The sequence below is a fragment of the Carcharhinus amblyrhynchos genome, unplaced genomic scaffold (genome assembly GCF_965287045.1).
Source record: "Carcharhinus amblyrhynchos unplaced genomic scaffold, sCarAmb.v2.hapA scaffold_39, whole genome shotgun sequence".
Taxonomy (NCBI): domain Eukaryota; kingdom Metazoa; phylum Chordata; class Chondrichthyes; order Carcharhiniformes; family Carcharhinidae; genus Carcharhinus; species Carcharhinus amblyrhynchos.
The window spans coordinates 7,498,964-7,521,011 of record NW_027649780.1 but is presented as its reverse complement, the minus strand read 5'-3'; the positions used below and the strand labels follow the sequence as shown (position 1 = coordinate 7,521,011).

General features: G+C 45.3%; 3 protein-coding genes and 1 pseudogene across 3 annotated transcripts in view; 2 read left to right on the top strand and 2 right to left on the bottom strand.

Annotated features, from left to right (window-relative positions):
- Positions 1-22,048, bottom strand: part of LOC145363731 (uncharacterized) — a 469,439-nt gene that overhangs the window by 277,249 nt on the left and 170,142 nt on the right. The gene's annotated exons all lie outside the window — the stretch shown is intronic.
- On the top strand, positions 1,368-10,352 carry LOC145363698 (uncharacterized). The gene is made up of 2 exons (XM_080218924.1): positions 1,368-1,583; positions 4,771-10,352. The coding sequence occupies exon 2, from the start codon at positions 5,038-5,040 to the stop codon at positions 5,893-5,895; it is 858 nt and encodes a 285-aa protein (XP_080075050.1). The 5' UTR covers positions 1,368-1,583; positions 4,771-5,037; the 3' UTR covers positions 5,896-10,352.
- LOC145363588 (uncharacterized) lies at positions 3,247-3,992 on the top strand (annotated as a pseudogene).
- On the bottom strand, positions 11,598-16,014 carry LOC145363673 (uncharacterized). Its single transcript, XM_080218888.1, has 3 exons — positions 15,493-16,014; positions 14,640-15,155; positions 11,598-12,744 (listed from the first exon to the last, which is right to left on the bottom strand). The coding sequence occupies exon 3, from the start codon at positions 12,633-12,635 to the stop codon at positions 11,598-11,600; it is 1,038 nt and encodes a 345-aa protein (XP_080075014.1). The 5' UTR covers positions 12,636-12,744; positions 14,640-15,155; positions 15,493-16,014.

Sequence of the window (22,048 nt, the reverse complement as noted above, 5' to 3'; positions counted from 1 at the left end):
GTACAGATGCTGCCAAACCTGCTGAGATTTTCCAACACTTTCTCTTTTGGTTTCAGATTCACAAATAGCTTATAATCATTCTTTAGCTTTTATCGGGACTGAAAGGCCAACAATGAAGTTGGGAAACAGATCACAGGAGAATGTGCGTAGTCTGTATGGAATTTGCACATTATCAGCAAGGGTTTCCTCTAGGTGCTCTGGTTTCCTCCCAGAGTCCAAAGATGTGTATTTATTGGCCAGTTTATTGGCCATAGTAAATTGCCCCTTAGTGTCAGGGGACAAGCATACTCCAAAGATGTGCATGTTAGGTGGATTACATGCTAAATTGCTCTTTAATGTTTTGTAGTTGCCTCTGTACCAATTATTGTTCAGTATAGATTTAAGGTTCATGTAAAGAGGTGGAATTGGATGGTCAAAATTGCTTATTGCCTTTGGAACATCATTTTATCCTGGAATTTCTTTTCATTTTTGGCTCTTACTGACATTAATACTTTAGCCCAACATTGGGCTGCTGTTGGCCATGGAAAGGACAGGAAGTGTCCCTTGTGTGTGTATGTGTGGGAGCTGGTGTATACATGAGTTGTGTATTGTGAAATATATCTGTGTGGGTGCATGTGTCTATCGGTGTGTCTGTGTGGAGAGGATGTGTGTGTGTAACAGAGGGTGAGAGTGTTTGTGGATCTGTGTTTAGGTGTCTGTGTGTGCTGATTCTCATAAACTTAGCACAAACTGTTTCCACCAAGCAGACAATGTGGTTCCTAAGAGTCCCATTGAGTGATTTGAGTTATACAATTAGCAGATCCATCATCCAGGTTGAAACCACAAGCTGCGCTGTGTGAAATCCGACATTACACAGGCCTCACTTCTCCCAGAATAACCTGAAGTGTCTGCTGCTTTTCAGATCCCTTTCTTTCCGCTCATCTGTTTAAAGTCACAAACAGAAAGGTCCAGTTTTTCTCCTGGAGTTCGACACAAAGCAGCTTTCACAATGATGCAGAGTTTCAGCCAATGAGATAGACCCGGTTTCAGCCCCGCCCCTCACTCACTCCGATTGGTTGGAGGACCAACCGCTCCGCTCGGTCTTCCAGCCATTCACAGCCATTCCCCCCATTCACTCTGTTTGAAGGAACAGCCCCGCCCCCTCTTCCTATTGGGCCGCAGCTGCTGTCAAGCACTGCCATTGTGATGTGGAGCATGCGCAGTGCCGCTGGAAACTCAGGATTGAGGCGGTGAAAATTCTCATCGCATCAGAAACCGGCGGGTGGGTAATGAGGGAGGGATGGAGCTGGCGGATGAGCTGCAGGCTTCAATAACACGCCGTGTCGGCGCCGAGCCTCGAATACAAAGTTCCGGTGCGGGTTGTGAACCTGGGAAATCAACTCGGGCTTTTCCCGGAGACAGGCCCAGATTCCCCACTGCCATGTTTATCGGGAGACTGTGTGGCTAGGCGCATGCGCAGCGGAGGGCCCGCCCTTAATTCAGTCTGATTGGTTGGAGGACCAGTCTTTATCGCTCGTCCTCCAGCCCCGACGCCTCTTCCTATTGGTCTGGATCTGCTGTCAATCACCCTGGGGCATTGTGAGGTAAGGGAGAGGATTTACAAACACCCGCTGGAGGTCCCAACACCCCAAATAAGAGCCATTGGTTTTATTGTCAGTCTGCAGACAGGAGCTGGAGAACTGAACCCAGTAAAAAGTCTGACAACACCAGGTTTTAGTCCAACCGATTTATTTGATAGTAAACGCACAAGCTTTCGAGGTTTCCCTCTTCGTCAGGTGAATGGAGAGTTCTGGCCTCGGACAGAGCATATAAAGCACAGACGGTTTACAGATTACTGATTAGAATGTGAATCTTTACACCTAACCTGCTGTTCAAGTCCTAAAGTGGCTGACAATGTGTGTGGAAGGAGCACTGATCACAGGTTAAAGAGATGTGTATTGTCTCCAGACAGCACAGGAGTGAGGTTTTGCAAACCCAGGCAAGTCACGGGGGTTACAAATAGTGCAACATGAACCCAAGATCCCTGTTGAGACCGTCCTCATGTGTGTGGAACTTGGCTATCAGTCTCTGCTCAGCGACTCTGCGCTGTCGTGTGCTAAGTCCACTCACATGAGGACGGTCTCAACAGGGATCTTGGGTTCATGTTGCACTATCTGTAACCCCCGTGACTTGCCTGGGTTTGCAAAACCTCACTCACTGTGCTGTCTGGAGACAATACACATCTCTTTAACCTGTGATCAGTGCTCCTTCCACACACATTGTCAGCCACTTTAGGACTTGAACAGCAGGTTAGGTGTAAAGATTCACATTCTAATCAGTAATCTCTAAACTGTCTGTGCTTTATATGCTCTGTCCGAGGCCAGAACTCTCCATTCACCTGACGAAGAGGGAAACCTCGAAAGCTTGTGCGTTTACTATCAAATAAATCGGTTGGACTAAAACCTGGTGTTGTCAGACTTTTTACTGTGTTTACCCCAGTCCAACGCCGGCACATCCACATCAGAACTGAACCTAGACAGAGGAGAGGGAGGGAGGGAACTGGGAGTGGAGGAAAGAAATGGTGAGATGGGGTTAGATTTGAGCCCAGGGATCAGGGACAATGTGACGAACAGGGATTTTCAGATTTGGGGGAACAAGAGAGGAAAAAATGTCCCAGAGAAACGAAAATTCTCTGTTCAGAATTTCTACCCTGGACTGACGATGATGACTTTTGTAGACTCATTTTACAGGATATTAGAAAGGATGAATGCAGATGGGTTAGGGCTAACCCTAACCAAATTTACTGTTAAACTTCACCTGACAGTCAGTTGGTTCATTGTGACCTGACTATCATCAGCTTTGAGGCTTACAGGAGAATTGTTCCTTTGTTCTGTCTGAGGGAAAATATTTTAAACATCAGTGTTACTGGAAAAGCACCAAGAGACACACGCACACCTGAGTGAGAGTGTTCCAGTGAACTGACTGTGGAAAGAACTTTAACCAGTTACACAGCCTGATAAAACATCACACCATTCACAGTGTGGACAAGCCTTCAACTAATCATCCAACCTGGAGAGACACAAGGTCACTGACACCATGGAGAAACCATGGAAATGTGAGGACTGTGGGAAGGAATTCAGTTATAGATCCCAGCTGGAATACCATAGACACAGTCACACTGGGGCCGACGCTTTGGAGAAACCGTGGAAATGTGAGGACTGTGGGAAAGGATTCAATTACTCATCCCTGTTGGTCAACGACTGACACATTCACACTGGGGAGCAGCCATTCACCTGTTCTGTCAGTGGAAAAGGATTTACTCAGCCAACCGGCCTCACGTTACACCAGCACATTAACACTGAGGAGAGGCTGTTCAGCTGCACTCACTGTGGAAAAAGTTTCAGATCTTCATCAGACCTCAGTCAACATCGTCGCGTTCACACTGGGGAGAGGCCATTCACCTGCTCCATGTGTGGGAAGGGATTCACAAAGTCCTCCAACCTGGTGACACACCAGTGAATTCACTCTGAGGAGAAGCCGTTTAACTGCACTTCCTTTGAAAAGAGATTCAGATATTCACACAGCCTCGAAGAACACCAGTGAATTCACACTGGGGAGAAGCCTATCAGCTGTTCAATCTGTGGACAGGGATTCACTCAGTCATCCAGTCTGGTGAGTCTTTAGAGAGTTCACACCGGGGAGAAGCCATTTAGCTGCACCTCCTGTGGGAAGAGTTCCAAGCAAACATATCCCCTCATTGAACACCAGCGAGTTCACACTGGGGAGAGACCATTCACCTGCTCGGTGTGTGGGAAGGGATTCACTGTGTCAGCCAGCCTCAAATTCACACTGAGGAGAAGCCATTCAGCTGCTCTGACTGTGGAAAGAGTTTCAGGTCTTCATCTGCTCTCTTTGTACATCAGCGAGTTCACACTGGGGAGAGACCATTTACTTGCTTTGTATGTGGGAAGGGATTTACTCGGTCCTGCAGCCTAGTCCTCAAATGTGACTGAGAGGTTGGATTCTGCTGTTTCTGCTAATGTTCATTACATCCAGGATTGATCGTTGGACAATTTTAAGTTTGTTTCTGTTGATATTAACAACCTATAACTGGCTGAAGTTTAATATTCTGTAGGTGTCACTAACGTTCAAAGCTACAGTGTCCCTTTTTAAAGCACCATCTGTGACCTTTCAACTGAATTCAAGAACTCTCAACAGAAATCTGGTTGTGATAAGACTGAAATTTTTACTTCAATCCTAAATTGATCTTTGATGCAAAATCTACAGTTCATTGTCTCCTGAGAATATGGGTTTTCAACAAATGGAGGTGACTTTGCTAGATCGGATACATTCACAGGATAAAGGATGATCACTCCAACAGCGCAACAACAAGAGCCAAACTGAAAACAACAACCCATAACCAGACCTGAGAACCACTTAATTTGTGGCACTTGAAGCAGAAACTGCCTCTCATAGAATGGTCTCTGCAGCCAACAGTCACAGTGAACCAGAGAGTGGGTGGGTCTTGAGGGTCCCAGTGACCAGGAAAGAAAACAATCTTCTTGGTTTTGCACAGAGGGGCAAGAGAACTGAAGGCAGACAGACTGGAGGGAGGGAGGGCAGAGATGGTGGGGTGGGATTGGATTTCGGCCCAGGGAGGAGGGAGAGTGGGATGGGGTTTTACAAATTTGGGGGAATGAGAGGAAAGAATGTTCCAGAGAAATTAGAAATGTTTGAAATGAATTTCTATCCTGGACTGACAGTGATTAATTTTATCATCTCTTTTTACAGATCTTACAAGGGAAAAATTTGTAGATGCAAAACTCAAAACGACATTTTGGTTTGAGTCATTCAACTATTCATCAATCTTTCAATGTGGAAGGAGAAATGTTTATCTGTGGAAAATATCTTAAACATCAGTGCAACTGGAGAAACACCAAGACACACTCACAACACCTGAGTGAAACTGTTCCAATGAACTGACTGTGGAAAGAACTTTAACCAGTAACACAGCCTGAAAAAACATCACACCATTCACAGAGCAAACTCGTGTTCTGTATGTGGACGAGGTTTCAACTGATCTCTAGGCTGGAGGGACAGGAGGAGACTCAGACCATGGAGAAACCTTGGAAATGTGGGGACTGTGGTAAAGGATTCAAGTCTTTATTCCGGCTGGAAATCCATCGACGCAGTCACACCGGGGAGAAGCCATTCGTCTGTTCTGTGTGTGGGAAGAAATTTACCAAGACAACCTACCTGATGTTACACCAGAGAATTCACACTGAGGAGAGGCCCTTCAGCTGCACTTACTGTGGGAAGAGATTCAACAGCACATCCAGCCTCGCTACACACCAGCGAATTCACACTGGGGTGAAGCCGTTCACCTGCTCTGTGTGCAGTGAGAGATTCACTCGGTCATCCGGCCTTTGGACACATCAGCGAATTCACACTGAGGAGAAACCATTCAGCTGCACCTCCTGTGGAAAGAGTTTCAGACAGTCATCGACCCTGACTGCACACCAACGCACTCACACCGGGGAGAGACCATTCACCTGCTCCGTGTGTGGGAAGAAATTCTCTCAGTCGTTCGATCTGGTGAGACACCAGCGACTTCACACCGGGGAGAGACCGTTCACCTGCTCGGTGTGTGGGAAGGGATTTGCTCGGTTATTCACCCTCCAGTCCCACCACCGCATTCACACTCAGGAGAATCCATTCAGCTGCAGTACCTGTGGAAAGAGTTTCAAGCAGTCATCCAACCTTCTGACTCACCAACGTACTCACTCTGGGGAGAGGCCTTTCACCTGCTCCTTGTGTAGAAAGACATTCACAAGGTCCTCCAGCCTGCTGAGACACCAGCAAATTCATAATAGACTGCAAGGATTGGATTCTGCTTTTAATCACAGCCAGGATTGATAGCCTGACAGTATTGGTTCAATTTTTGCTGATATTAACATCCGTATAAATAGCTGGAGTTTAATATTCTGGCGATGTCACTGATTTTTGGAGCTGTAATATCCCTTTTTGAAAACACCTTCTGTGATCTTTCTCCTTAATTCAAGAATCCTCAACAAGAACCTGTTCAACATAAAATTATGAACTTTACCTCAATCCTAAACTAATCTTTGATGCAAATCAGTGTGTGAATGATTCCTGATTAACAACTCCAGTTAGAAAATGCTAATTAATCCTTGCTGATAATTCTGACTGATATCTTCACGTCTGTTATGAAAATAAATTATGAAGGATCCTAAACAAATAGTGAAATACTATATAGGCACAGTAAAAGTTTACATGAAAACTTTAAGAATAAGCAGTGATATTGATGAAACTGGGAAGTCGCTGAGTTCAATTGTTTCTGGCACAGCAGCAGCAATGTTGGTAAAGGTGAGACCCACAACAAAGATTGGTTTGAGATCCATTCAGCAGAGATGACACCTGTCATTGAAGCAAAAAAACGAAGCCTGTCTGATGGACAATATAAACCCAATAGCTGGAACACTGCATCAGTTGAAAGAAGTGTTGAAAACGGAGATACGCTGTTAATAAACACAGGACAATCCTACACCAGTAATTCCAAACTGCCTATGATAATGAATATCTCTGCTGTGTTTGATGGGATTAAGAAAGTGGTGCTACCGGCACGAAATTTGGCCCCTGAAATTGGCAGATGGTGATGTTTTCACCGACAGAAGTCCTGCTGGTTTGAAGTTTTAAAGTTTATTTTTTTGTCACAAATAGGCAAATGTTAACAGTGCAATGAAGTTACTGTGAAAATACCCAAGATGCCACATTCCGGCACCTGTGCACTGAGAGAATTTCACATTGTGGGAGGAAACCGGCGCACCCGGAGGAAACTCATGCAGACACAGGGCGAACATGCAGATTCCGCACAGCCAGTGATCCAAGCCGAGAATCAAACCCGGGTCCCTGCGCTGTGAGGCAGCAGTGCTAACCACTGTGCCACTGTGCCTATGAGCTATACTGTGAGACAGACATCGTGCAGTCTCTGTTTGATTCTCCTGCAGTTTCCTGTCATGGTTGAAGTCAACAAGAAACCCTCGTCATTTGAGCTGGAAAAGGCCATTGATTGCTGAGCAAGTAGAAAGGCTCCCAGCAAGGATGGAATTCCAGCTGAACCGATCAAACACAAAGTCCCATCCATTGCCACATCTTCACAGCCTCCGCCTCTTTTGGGTGTGAGACTGGTTCACAGGAGATATGTGACATGAAAATTTTCACAATATACAGAAACAGCAGTGACAGAGGAGATTGCAACAATCACAGGGACATCTCCCTCCTTAACATCACTGGGAAGGCCTTCACTAGAGTCATGTTTGAAAGACTTCAGCTCATTGCCGACTGAGTGTATCCAGAATCACAGTGTGGTTTCTGTGCTGAAAGATCTGTAGTGAACATGATCTCCACATACCAGCTACAAGAGAAGTGAACAATTGGTATTGAATCTAAAATGCTGCCAGTTCCTTTATTGAGAAAAGTGAAATGTTCTAATTACTGAATGAATGTAAACCTGAAAGTGAATCACAATTTACTTGTACAATTGGAAAAGGTGTGAAAATGTTTGGTTCCCTGGAAATCAACTTCAGCTGTGAGAGGGTCCACCCTCTTTAACTCTATTGTCTAAGAAGGTTGAAGAGGCACCTTTTTTCAGTTTATTTTTTTCTTGAGTTATAACAGTTATTTGGAAAGACACTTGAACAAAGACAAAAAAAACACTTTTGGGGCCAAATAAGATCGAAATGTGATAGGTTCATTTTTGATCTGAAAATCAATTTGACACAAATGTGCACACTTGTGAGCCCTTGCTTCACCCTTTTACAATCAGGCAGCACGGTGACAATTCAATCCAAAGATTCTGTTCTTGAAGATTTTATTTCATCCCATTTGTTGTCATTTAAAACAAAGTTCCTGAGAACAGGAGATCCTGAGCGTTACCCTCCGCAAACTGAAACAACTGTCTGAACATCTGTCTCTGATCTCAATTACACCATTATGTGAGAGTCTAACTGGACAGTAAAGTTTCCGCAGTCTCCTGAAACAGAGAGAATGGGAAGCCCCATTTGGAATCAAAGGTGGAAAAAATTCACACCAGTGATTGGGAATTGGAATAATTCACTCTGGGGTTAGTTGAATGGAACAAACAAACTGGATATCCGCGTACATTCTAGTGGAAATTAGGAAAGTGAAGATGAGACAAGTAATTAATTGATAGTTTTCTCTTGGAGATGTTTGTATTCTTGCTTGTGAATGTAAAAACAAAACTGAATCTGATAGTCTGGCTACTACCTGAAGGAAGAAACTATTGGAACCACTCTCTACTGTAAATGGAGTTTTTTTCCTTCCATGTTCAAAATCCAATAATATTCAGGTTATGATAAACTAACAACTCTGTCAGATTTTGATGTGATGCTTGGATGGAATTCCCAACTGCAATACACCTCTTTCAATTCCCTGTGAAGTTTATTTAAAACAGAAAAAAGAGAGTGAGCGAGAACCCATGAGAGAGATAAGCAAACATCTTCACATAGAGACCACCTTAATATCACTTGAAAATTTGAGTGGACTGTCTTAGACAGCACTTGGACCCATTATTTTGGGATACCAGTGTGTGTGTGCAGATGTTTCTTGGACCAGGGGACGCAGATTCAAGATAAGTGGCAGTAGGGGTAGAGGGGACATGAGAAAAAACTTCTCACAGTTCAGGCATTTAAAAGGTTTCTCATTAGTGTGAACTCGCTGATGTTTCAGTAGGTGGGATGACTGAGTGAATCCCTTCCCACACACACAGCAGGTAAATGGTTTCTCCCCAGTGTGGATTCGCTGGTGTTTCAGCAGATCAGATAACTGAATGAATCCATTCCCACAATCAGAGCAGGTAAATAATCTCTCCCCAGTGTGAACTCGCTGATGTATTATCAGGTGGGATGACTGAATCCCTTCCAACACACAGAGCAGGTGAACGGCCTTTCCCCAGTGTGACCACTATTACATCATAGCGGAGCCTTAGTGATGAAAACAGTTTTGTTCCAGATGCAGCAAGTCCATTTCTGATAGATCTGGAATGAAAATAGTGGGAAAGGAACCATCCCAAGGTATTTCAGAGGAGTTCAATAAAAAAAAAGCATTAGTGGTTTCCATTGTTGCCTCACAGTACCAGGCCTTGGGTGACTATCTGTCTGGAGTTTGCACGTTCTCCCTACGTCTGCGTAGGTTTCCTTTGGATGCTCCGGTTTCCTCCCATTTGCAGGTTAGGTAGATTGAACGTACTAAATTGCCCCTTAGTGTCCCAAGCTGTGCAGGTTAGATGGATTAGAAATGGTAAATGCAGGGATAGGATGCGGGAGAGGTTCTGGGTAAGATTCTGTCAGAATGTTGGTACAGACTCGAGAAGCCAAATAGTCTTTTGTGCACTGTAGGGATTCTATGAGCGATAAGACTACAATATTAGGATAGATGGGAAAAGCCTGAATGGAGAGACAGATCTTGAATCAGGAGAGAGAGAGGTGGACAGTTCTGGGAGGGGATTTGTACCCAGACCCTGCCACCAATGGTGGAATAATTAAAATCAGGGATGCTCAAGAGGCCAGAATGAGAAGAGTGCAGATATCTAGGGGCCAAGCTAAATTGCCCTTTAGTGTCTCAAGATGTGTACATTAGAGGAATTAGCAGGGTAAATACTTGGGGTTATGGGACAGGACTGGATGGGACTGCCTCTGTGTGTCAGGGGGATTGTGTGAGGTTACAAGGATAAGGCTTGCATGGGATTGTTAACAGTGCAAACTTGATGGGTCAGATGGCCTCCTTCTGCACTGAAGGGATTCTATGATTTCAGAGAATTGTGAAATTGGGGATTACTGAGATCAGGAAGGATAAAGTCATGGAGAAATTCGAAAATAAGGATGTGAATTTTAAAATCGAGGCATGACTTGGCTTAAAGCCCATGTAGGTCAGTAAGCAAGGCAGGAGTGGGGGAAGATGGATAAATAGGATTTGGTGTGAGAAAGCAGATGGGCGGCAGAGTTTTGGATGACATCAGATTTCGATGTGGGGAGTGGAGTGAATGTGAGAGGCTGCTCAGAAATATATTGGAATCATCAAGACTAACGGTAACAGATGAGCTGGGGTGGGGTGGAGATTGTGGACATTGTGGAGATTGAAATATTTGGAATCAGTGATGGGATGGATATGTGGTCACAAACTCATCCTGTTATTAAATCTGACACAATGGCCTGAATTTTTCATCCGTTGGGCACACTCACATGGGAGTGCCTGGAAGCGGGTCCAATCAGCCCTGGCAATCGGTCTTGGAAAGTGATTTCATGCTGGCTGGCTGATTAATGGGCAGTGTGAAATGTGCGCTGGGAAAGGCTCAGTGCTGCCAGGGAGGGAGGGAGGGAAGGGGATGGGAACCGAGAAAAGAATTTAATGTTGGCAAGTGCGAGGTGGTCCACTTTGGTAGGAAGAATGGTAGGAAGGATTATTACTTACGTGGAGAAAAACTGCATCAGGTGACGGTGCAGAGGGACCTCGGGGTCCTTGTGCATGAGTCGCAAAAACCCAGCCTGCAGGTGCAGCAGGTGGTCAGGAAGGCGAATGGGATGCTGGCCTTCATCGCGAGGGGGATTGAATATAAAAGTAGGGAGGTCTTGCTGCGACTGTATAGGGCATTGGTGAGGCCGCAGCTGGAGCACTGTGTGCAGTTTTGGGCGCCGTACTTACGCAAGGATATTTTGGCCTTGGAGGGAGTGCAGAGGAGGTTTACTAGGCTGATGCCAGAGTTGAGGGGGTTGAGCTATGAGGAGAGGCTGAATAAATTAGGCTTGTACACGTTAGAGTTTAGAAGAATGAGGGGAGATCTCATTGAGACGTATAAGATGATGAATGCGATGGATAGGATAGAGGTGGAGAGACTCTTCCCGCTCAGAAAGGATAGTAGGACTAGGGGGCACAGCCTCAAGATAAAGGGGGGGCAGTTTAGAACGGAGTTGAGGAGGAACTTCTTCACTCAAAGGGTGGTGAATCTCTGGAATTCTCTGCCCGTTGAAGTGGTGGAGGCTGCCTCGCTAAATATTTTTAAGACGCGGGTTGATGGGTTTTTGATAAGCGAGGGGATTAAGGGTTGTGGGGAGAGGGCGGGAATGTGGAGCTGAGCCAAGACAGATCAGCCATGATCTTATTGAATGGCGGGGCAGGCTCGAAGGGCTAGTTGGCCTACTCCTGCTCCTATTTTTTATGTTCTTATGTTATGTTCTAAAAGCAAGGGTGCTCTTGGCATTTCCAATAAGTTCATTCAAGGGGACAGCTGCTGTGGATCCTGTCTCACAGCTACAGTCCTGTAAAAAAATAAACTGCGATGGAGCTCCTCACACTTATTGGAGGTGAGGATGGAGGAGATGGGGAGAGGGAGAACCCTTCAAAAGGAATTAACTTCTGTTAGTGATATTCAAAAGACGCAACACACTGTGTTTAACACAAAGCTGATTTATTTGACTCTTATCCAGAATATTTACACCTGTAAGTGGGCTGGTGTTTATTAACATCAGCAGAACCAGACTCCAGTGAATGATATTCAGGTTATTAAAACCCAATCACTATCGTTACTTGTGGCCTCGTTGGTGTCTCAGCAGATGGGATGACTGAGTGAATCCCCTCCCACACACAGAGCAGGAGAACGGTTTCTCCCCGGTGTGAATGCGCCGGTGTTTCAGCAGATTGGATGAATGATTGAATCCCTTCCCACACTCAGAGCAGGTGAGCGGCCTCTCCCCAGTGTGAATTCTCTGGTGTACAGTGAGCTGAGATGATTTCCTGAATCCAGTCCCACAGTGAGAGCATCTGAACGGTCTCTCGTCAGTGTGAACACGTTGATGGGTCACCAGTTCCCCAGAACTTTTAAAGCACTTCCCACAATCCAGGCATTTAAATGGTCTCTGGTCAGAGTGAACCCGCTGATGGGATGTCAGTTCCACAGAACTTTTAAAGCACTTCTCACAGTTCAGGCATTTAAAAGGTCTCTCATTAGTGTGAACTCGCTGATGTTTCCGTAGGTGAGATGACTGAGTGAATCCCTTCCCACACACACAGCAGGTAAATGGTTTCTCCCCAGTGTGGATTCGCTGGTGTTTCAGCAGATCAGATAACTGAATGAATCCATTCCCACAATCGGAGCAGGTAAATGATCTCTCCCCAGTGTGAACTCGCTGATGTATCATCAGGTGGGATGACTGAGTGAATCCCTTCCAACACACAGAGCAGGTGAATGGCCTTTCCCCAGTGTGACCACGTTGGTGTCCTAACAGATTGGATAACTGAGTGAATCCCTTCCCACAATCAGAACATGTGAATGGTCTCTCCCCAGTGTGATCTCGCTGGTGTTTTAACAGACTGGATGACTGAGTGAAACCCTTCCCACACTGAGGGCAGGTGAACGGTCTCTCCCCAGTGTGACTGCGTCGATGAGTTTCCAGGTCAGATGGGTAACTAAATGCCTTCCCACAATCCCCACATTTCCACAGCTTCTCCCCACTGTGACTGCGCTTGTGTCTCAACAGGCCAGATGATCGACTGAAGCCTCGTCCACAAACACAACACGTGTATGGTTTCTCCTCACTGTGAACAGTGCTTTCTCTTTCCATGTTTAAAATTCAATGATATTCAGGTTACGATAAATTACACGCCTCTGTCAGCTCCTGATATGATGTTTGGTTTCAGTTTCCCGACTGCAAATCCACCTCTTCTAAAACCCTGTGAAATTGATTTAAAACAAAAAAACAGGAGTTAGAGAGAACCCACAAAAACACAAAGGCAGCTTGTGAAATTGAGCTGAATGAACCTGGTAATTTGTCTGACACTAGGAAAAAGTGACTATGAACAGTGCTGGATTATCATAAAAACCCAACTGATTCACTAATGTCCTTCAGGGAAGGGAACGTACCACCCTGTCTGGGTCTGGACAGACTCAGGCCTCTACATAAGGAGAGTACAAGACAGTGGGAGAGAATGGAGGGCAACGCAAGAGGTGAGGTTGTGCAGGGGGAGGTGCTGGTGATGGCGGGAGAGGAATTTTACACATCTATAACTCAGCTGCAGCTTTGACAGAATCTCCCAAACCCTCAACTTCCACCAACTGGAAGAACCAGGATCACAAGTGTGTATGAACATCTCTAAATTCACCTTCAAGTCTCGCACATTTAGGGATTTTCACAGTAACTTCATTGCAATGTTAATATCAGCCTACTCGTGACATGAATAAACAAACTTTTTAAAAAGACGTTAAACACATTGTCCTGACTGTCTGACATCAGTACTGGATGAACAGATATTTTATATATTGGGAAGACTGAAGCCATTGGGTTCAGTCTTTGCTACAAATTTTACTCCCCAGCCACCAACTCCATCTCTCTCCCTGGTAATAGTCTGAGGCTGAACATGAATGTTCACAACCACAGTGACATATTTCACCTCAAGAATTAGGAGTAGGCCATTCGGTCCATTAGGTCTTTCACCTCTGTCAATGTTTCAAGTCTGGATGACAACATTCCACTCACTTTCTTTATAATCTGCTGTACCTGCCTGCTAGTTTTCTGTGACTGGTGAATGAGGACACCCAGATCCTTCTGCACTGGAGCATCCCGAAGTCTCTCCCCATTTCGATAATAAGTCGCCTTCCCAACACTCCAGCCCAGGCAACATGTTGGTGGCTCTCCCCTGCACTCTTTCTAGTACAATCACATCCTTCCATAGTGTTTCTCAGTGTTATGTTCTGTCCAATTCTGTCAGTTGATGTTTCTGAGATTCACCTTGGGACGCTCTCCTACATTAAAGGTCTGATCTAAATGAAAGTTAGTTTTAAATCACATTGTAACAGACTGGGGAAGTCAGGATTAAAATAATATCTAGGTAAATGGAGTCTGGACACAGACCAGCCGTGACTGCAGTCAGTAAGAGAACAGGCTCAAGGGGGATAAATGATTCCCTCCTGTTCCCAATAAACTTGGGCTCAAACACCAGCTGATGAATGGAAAGTGATAGGAGAACTGGGGGGGAAGACATTTCACTAGAAACCAGCAGTGGAGCAGAGTTAGAGAGTGGGAGAGGCCTGGGGGGGGGGGGGGGGGGTCGCGGGGGGGAGCAACACAGGAAATGGAGTCACTCATTCAGCCTTTTGAGTCTGTTCTGTCATTCAGTTAGACTCTGGCTGACCTGGCGTCTTTCTGAACTTGAAGAACAAATACCTGAACAGTTAACTCCAGCTGGTTATAGGGTTATTAACAGCACAAACACACCACAGCTGAATGAAACACCAGCTGATAAATGGAAAGCCTGTTCCTGTGCTGTACTTTTCTTTGCTCTTAACTGGATAGAAGACACTTCACCAGGAACCAGGGATGGAGCAGAGTTAAAGAGTAGGAGAGCCCTGTGGAGAGACTACTCAGGAAATGGAATAGGTTATTCAGCCCTTCAAGTCTGCCGTGTTATTCAATTAGGTCCTGATTGATCCATTAGTCTATCTGAACTTGAACAAATACCTGAATTGTTAACTCAAGCTGGTTACAGCAGTTATTAACAGCAGCAGAAACACAAAAGAGTGAAAATAAAAATCAATCAATTATTTTCTGGTCAGTGCAGGATGTGATTACCTGTTCAATAACTGGGGAATCTGCCTCCAGAAGACTTGTGAACTCGCTGGTGTCTCATTAGGTTTTGTGACTGAGTGAATCTGTTCCCACATATGGAGCAGGTGAATGGCTTCTCCACGGTGTGAACTCGCTGGTGTATCAGGAGATCAGATGAGTTTGTGAATCCCTTCCCACACACAGAGCAGGTGAAAGGCCTTTCCCCAGTGTGAGCACGCTTGTGTTTCAGCAGGTGAGATGAATTGCTGAATCCCTTCATACACACAGAGCAGGTGAATGGCCGCTCCCCAGTGTGAAGTCGCTGATGAGTGCGAAGGTTGAACATTCGACTAAAACTCTTCCCACACGCGGTGCAGATGAACAGAGTCTTCCCAGTGTGACTGCGCTGATGTGCTTCCAGCTGGGATGGAGAACTGAATTCCTTCCCACAGTCCCCACATTTCCATGGGTTCTCTATGGTGCAGATGTCCTCGTGTCTCTCCAGGTTGAATCAGTTAATGTGTGTATATTTCAAATATCCTGTAAAAGGAGTTTAGAAACATCATCATTGTCAGACAGGATCAAAATTCAGAAGACATTTCTACTTTCTGTGGAACAGTAAAGCAGTAAATCCTCATCCTGCACACTTTCCCTCCTCCCTGTCCTGCAACCAACTCCCACATTGGCCAACCATCTCATATTTCAATGGACTGTCGCGTGTTCGAGTCCAGTGTCCCAAGCTGCATGGCGTATGGGTGCTGTATGGCATATGGGTGTAAGATGGATCTGTGCAGCACCCTCTTCCAACTGTTCTGGCTGCCAACCAGCCCCTGCCCACCCACACATTTCCAGCAGCACCGCACACAATACTGCTCACCTGTTCCAACAGACTCATGAAGGATGTCCTTTCATTTTCTTTGAGCGAGTTGCTCAGCTTGGCAAACCCAGTGTGAAATATCTTCACAAATCTTTTCTCCCACCCTCTGTTCTGCCTGGGTTCAGTTCTCTTTTGTAAAGAGTGAAAATAAAAACCAATCAATTATTTTCTCTCCTGGTCACTACAGGGAGTTTCTTATTGGGGATGTTGGGGCCTCCAGCGGGTGTTTGTGAATCCTCCCCGCCCACCTCCCAGGGTTTCCTTCCTTCCCAGAGATCAGAGTCCTCATTGATTTGAGGCCAAAGTGTAACCTCTTATTTATTGTCCCCCTCCCCCATCCTCTGATGTGAACCATCCTCCAGAGGCTGAGCCAGGATGGGGCCGTTAACCTGGGCCTGTTCCCGGGAGGGAGAAGCCCCGCAGCTGCAAACCAGGGAGCTGACAATGATTCTGAAGGGTTTGCGGATCCACAAAGTGTTTCCAGACCCTCCCAGCCACCGCCTAACGCTGACTCCGCTTCTCCGGGACAAAGGACTCTCGCTCCCCAGGCGAACAAAGGAATTGCGCATGCTCCACATTCAGACCGAGTGTCCAGCCTCATCAGCTGGAGTGCGCATGTCCCAGATCACAAGGCCCCAGTGAGAGTGATTGACAGCAGCTCCGGACCAATAGGAGGAGGGGGCGGACCTGGAGGACTTCAGTGGAGCAGCTGGTCCTCCAACCAATCAGGGTGAAAGAGGGGCTCCGACTGAAGCATGCGCAGTGCGTGTAATGGCGACAGCGATTGCTTATTACCTAGGATCTGTAATTTGTAAGCGGAAAATCGCCGATCGGTGGGTAGAATGGAACCGGCGAATGGACGGGAGGGTTTCATAAACAGTTGTGCGATTTGTAAACTCCCCCCAAAATTATCCGGTTACCCCATTTGCATCGAGCGGGTCAAAGATCCCTGAGATCGGCCCATGAGTTAACGACCTCCATCTTTATTGAGGGCAATGTGCGGCGGTGCGCATGGATGATCGCCATCTTTGTAAGGGGCAAGATTGTCAATGAGTGCGAGGAGCTTGTTCCCCATTGTTCAGAATGGAGACAACATGTCTATCAAACTGCATCAACCCTCTGAATCCCAATGTCTTATTGATGAGTCAGAGAGGTGACAGAGAAGGAAAGAAACAACAAGATGTTTTCTAAATATTTTAAGGGTAAGAACGTAATCAGGGAAAAAGTAAGTTGGTAGGTTAGGAATCAATTGCCCATTCAGCAACCTGGACGTGGAGCCAGAAGATGTATTTGAAGTATTAAATGAGTATTTTGTATGAATGTTCACTGTGTGGAAGGACAATGTAGGTACAGAAAGCAGGGACGGTAGTGTGATAGAATTGAACAGATTGTGATTGGTGGTATGGTAAATAGTGAGGAAGACAACCTTATATTACAGGGTCAAAGAAACAGACTGGTCAGATGGGAGGAACAGTGGCAAATGGAATTTAACCCTGAAAAGTATGAAGTAATGAATTTTGGGAGGAGGACAAGGCTAGGGAATACAGAGACCAGAGGGATAGTGCGGAGCATTCCCAATTATCACTGAAGGCAGTAGGACAGGGAGATAAGGTGGTTATGATGGCTCTGTATAAAACAGTTGTTAGGCCACAACTCGGATCCTGTGTGCTGTTCTGTTTTGAACACTATAGGAAGGATGTGATTGCACCAGAGAGAGTGCAGAGGAGATTCACCAGGATGTTGCCTGGGCTGGACCATTTCAACTATGAAGAGAGGCTGGTTAGGTGGGGATTGCTTTCCCTGGAGCAGAGAAGGCTGAGAGGCGACCTGACTGAGGTGTACAAGATTATCAGGAACATAGATCAGGTAAATTGGAAGGAACTTTTCCCTTAGTAGAAGGGTCAATAACCAGGGGGATAGATTTAAGTGAAGGGGCAGGAGATTTAGAGTGGAATGAAGGAAACAACTTTCACTCAGAGGGTGGTGGGAATCTGGAACTCACTGTCTTGAAAGAGGCAGGAATCCTCACATTATATGAGAAGCATTTAGAAGAGCATGTGAAACACCATAGCATTCAAGATTATCCAAGATATCAAGATTATGTTAGAATCTGTCATTAAGGAGGAAATTGCGAGGCACCTTGAAGGGAATTGCTTGATAGAGCAGACGCAGCACGGTTTCATTAAAGGGAAGTCGTGTCTGACAAATTTACTGGAGTTCTATGAGGATGTGTCTAGGGCGGTGGATAAAGGAGAGCCGGTGGATGTGGTCTTTCTAGATTTTCAGAAGGCGTTTGACAAAGTGCCTCACAAGAGGTTATTGCAGAATGTTGAGGGACATGGAGTTGGGGGTAGGGTATTAGCGTGGATAGAGGATTGGTTGTCAAATAGGAGGCAGAGAGTGGGGGTCAATGGGTGCTATTCGGATTGGCGGATGGTGACTAGTGGAGTGCCCCAGGGGTCGGTGCTGGGGCCTCAGCTTTTTACCATTTATATAGATGATCTGGAGGACGGAACCGAGTGTAGGGTGTCGAAATTTGCTGATGACACCAAGATTGGGGGAACGGCAAATTGTGCGGAGGGTGTGGAGAGTCTGCAGAAGGATGAGTGCAGAGGAGGTTTACTAGGCTGATACCGGAGTTGAGGGGGTTGAGCTATGAGGAGAGGCTGAATAAACTGGGCTTGTACTCGTTAGAGTTTAGAAGAATGAGGGGAGATCTCATTGAGACGTATAAGATGATGAATGGGATGGATAGGATAGAGGTGGAGAGACTCTTCCCGCTCAAAAAAGACAGTAGGACTTGGGGGCACAGCCTCAAGATAAAAGGGGGGCGGTTTAGAACAGAGTTGAGGAGGAACTTCTTCACTCAAAGGGTGGTGAATCTCTGGAATTCTCTGCCCGTTGAAGTGGTGGAGGCTGCCTCGCTAAATATTTTTAAGAAGCGGGTTGATGGGTTTTTGATAAGAGAGGGGATTAAGGGTTATGGGGAGAGGGCGGGAAAGTGGAACTGAGCCACGACAGATCAGCCATGATCTTATTGAATGGCGGGGCAGGCTTGAAGGGCTAGATGGCCTACTCCTGCTCCTATTTCTTATGTTCTTATGTTCTAACCAATTACTCAAAAATGGGATTAGTGTGTGTGAATGAGGTTTCATCTGATTGTAGAACTTGGAGAGACACAAGGACACCCACATCATGGAGAAACTGTGGAAATGTAAGCACTGTGGGAAGGGATTCAGTTACTCAGTTATGCTGCAAACTCATTGGTGCATTCACAATGGGGAGAGGCCATTAACCTGCACCAAATGTGGGAAGAGCTTTGCAAATTCAACCAAACTGCTGAGACACCAGCTCGTTCACACTGGGGAGAGGCCATTTACCTGCACTGAGTTTGGGAAGAGCTTCACAAATTCAACCAAACTGCTGAGACACCAGCTTGTTCACAGAGGGGAGAGGCCATTCATTTGCACTGAATGTGGGAAAGGATTCACTAATTCATCACATCTGTTCAGACACCAACTAGTTCACACTGCAGAGAGACCTTTTAAACGCATGGACTATGGGAAGTGCTGCAAAAGTTCTGTGTGAAGAAATGTCCCTTCACCTCAGTTTACCCTTTATCTTCAAAAGATGACCTGTGGTTCTGGACTCCCCTACCATTGGGAACATTCTTCCGAATGTACCCTGTCTAACCCTGTCAGAATTTGATAAGTTTCTCTACATCCCCTCTCACTCTTTGAAACTTCAGTGAATATAATCCTAATGGATTTATTCTGTCCTCATATGTCAGACCTGCCATCCCAGGAATCAACATCGTAAACCCTCTCTGTAACCCCTCCATAGCAAGAATATCATTTTCAAATAGTGAAGGCCTGATTTCAATCAGTCATTATTTCTGCTCCACGGACTTTAAAATGGGACAATCCTGAAGCTGCATTTGATAATAGATCACTTTTAAAGTGCGTTGGCTCACAGATAGGCAGCTAAGATTTTTCTAAATACAGATTAAGGAAGTTAGTCACCCGGGGTAATCTGCAGATTTGTGCGGATGGGATTGGGTTTGATCTGGGAATAATACGACGGCAAATGTGACATTTCACATCATTGATAATGGCTGAATTCAGCAGGGGAGTATCGTCCAGCCGAGGGCTGTATTGTCTCCTTCATTTTCTGTGCATTTTCATATATCCGACTCATTTTCCCTGATCCCGAAGCCTCGATTTTTGAACTGCGGCAGTTTTTGCATGGGGCTCATGGGAGCCTCATTCACTGTGGGTCTCAGTGCACAGTTATACACGGTGCTGTTTATCATCTTCAAATCTTTCATAGACAAGTGAAAAGAGCTTTGTCTCTGGTTGAGATTCCCGCTGAAGTGTCCAAAGCCGGGATCCGTATCGGTAAATCTGTAACTATCGGCTTTGAGCAGATGTTGAGGAGCTTGATGCGGATACTGGCGATCCCAGAACGGGCCGTGTTGTACAGCTGAACTCGGCACAGAGTAACTGCAGGGTATTGCTGAATATTCACCCTCTGATCCTGAGTGAGACATTGAGTCTCCATTACTCATCTCTGAAAATAAACAGCTGACGCATAGTGGGTTAAGAGTCAGAGGAAAACAATAATCACACAGAGTTGGGAAAGGGAAATTACACAAGGTTTGCAAAATACTTTTCAATCTGTGTCAACATCACTGACCTGTGATCAGTGCAAAAAACAGAATTTGGAACATTTCTGCCCCCCTCCACGTTCCAGTCTGAGCTCCAGGAATAGAAACGATGATCTCTGTACCAGACCTGGAATGTGAGAAATTGAAAGAATCAGCAAGGTGTAATGCGACTGGCTGGGATTTATTTCCCCCGCCAATTTTTATATCTGCAAATAGTCGCTCTCTGAAGAAGGCCACTCTGGTGTTTGATAAGCGATCAGCGAGCGCCCTCCCGTGGACAAGCGCATTCGAACAGATGGAGAGCCAAGAGTCCAGATATATACACGCTGAGAAATATAAGGACCCAGAAATATCCAGAGCAGCTACAACACGGACACGAGGAACAATGATCTCCACATCCACACCGTTAATACCCCTTAGTGTTTTAAAGGTTTCAATTATATTATCTCTGAATTTTCGAAACTCAAATGGATATAAACCAAAAATCACGATTCTTTCCGCTTATACAGATAGACATACCCAGTAGCAACCCTATTCTAAACTTTTTCTGACGCATTACGATCTTTCTTTCGATAAGCAGTTAAGTATTACACATAATACCCCAGGTGTGGTCTCACCAATGCCCTGTACAACGAAAACACACTCTTCATATTATACAATGGACTACTTCGTCGTAAATGATAACATTTTCTGACATTTCTGCTTAATTACAGTACCTGTACATTAGCTCCTTTCAATTTGTGCCCTAGGACAGCCCAATCCCTCTGTACCTCAGAATGTTGTGATCCCACACCATTTAGATGTTATGAGCAATTTATTTCCCTTTATCGTCTCCTTACATCCACTTCACCACTTATTTTCCTACCTATCTTTGTGTTGTCAGCAAATTTAGCATCTCTATTTGCCCAGTAAGATATTGCAATGTATTTTAACAATTAATCCAGTTCTCCTGGATTACTATTCTGGACACATCGTGTGTAATCCAGGAATTAATCCAGTTTGCCTAGATTTCTGCTCTGTAATATTTCACCTTATAATCTAGCAGTTAAATCAGTTTTCTCCTGCACTACTGCTCTGTATCATTTCTCTGTATAATCCAGGAGTTCATTCTGTTCTGTTGGATTATGTCTCTCTAACATTTCCATGTGTTATGGGATCCGTTCCTGATACAGTAAACACAAAAACACGGCGAGGGAGCTCCCTCTGGTGGTGATCTAAGGTAAATGGCCTCTTCTTGCGAGATCAGTGAATTCTCAGATTACTGAAGGATCTTATTGCAGGATTATGCTGCTGTACTTCTTTCTATTCCTTATTCTTATTATAATATACTTAAATTCAGGTGGACCCAAGTACGGAACTAATACGACCGTCAGTTTGAATCCTCATCAATTAATTGCTATACCTGTTTTGAATGTCCCAGGCCTTCCTGTGAAAGTATGCAAGTGTTACAAAATTTGAAACCACAGCAATACTGATAAGATTCGAACTCTTAATAAAGCTCTCTCCACACATCGAAAAGATGTAAATTTCACTCCTAACCCACATTTATCTGACAGGCTGCCGGATTTCATTGTACCTGCTTCAATTTTAAACTTTTCTCAGACTTGTCGTTATGATATTTTGTCTATCAGCTGTCCCCTAATGGGACTTGGAGAATTTATTGAAATGGGAGACCGGGAGAAATTGCATGGTCTTCATTCTACACTTCCCTGGAAAGCGGTTGAGGGAGAGAGGGGACAGACACTAGTGGACAAAATATTGAGAGTGCAGGATGGACATTGAGGCGAACAGAGAACCGGAGGCGCAGAGAAAGACAGGCAGGAGCAAACAGAGAAACAGTCAGTCAAAGTCATTGGGCTACAACAAATGTTGTTCAGTGGCCAGTCCTTG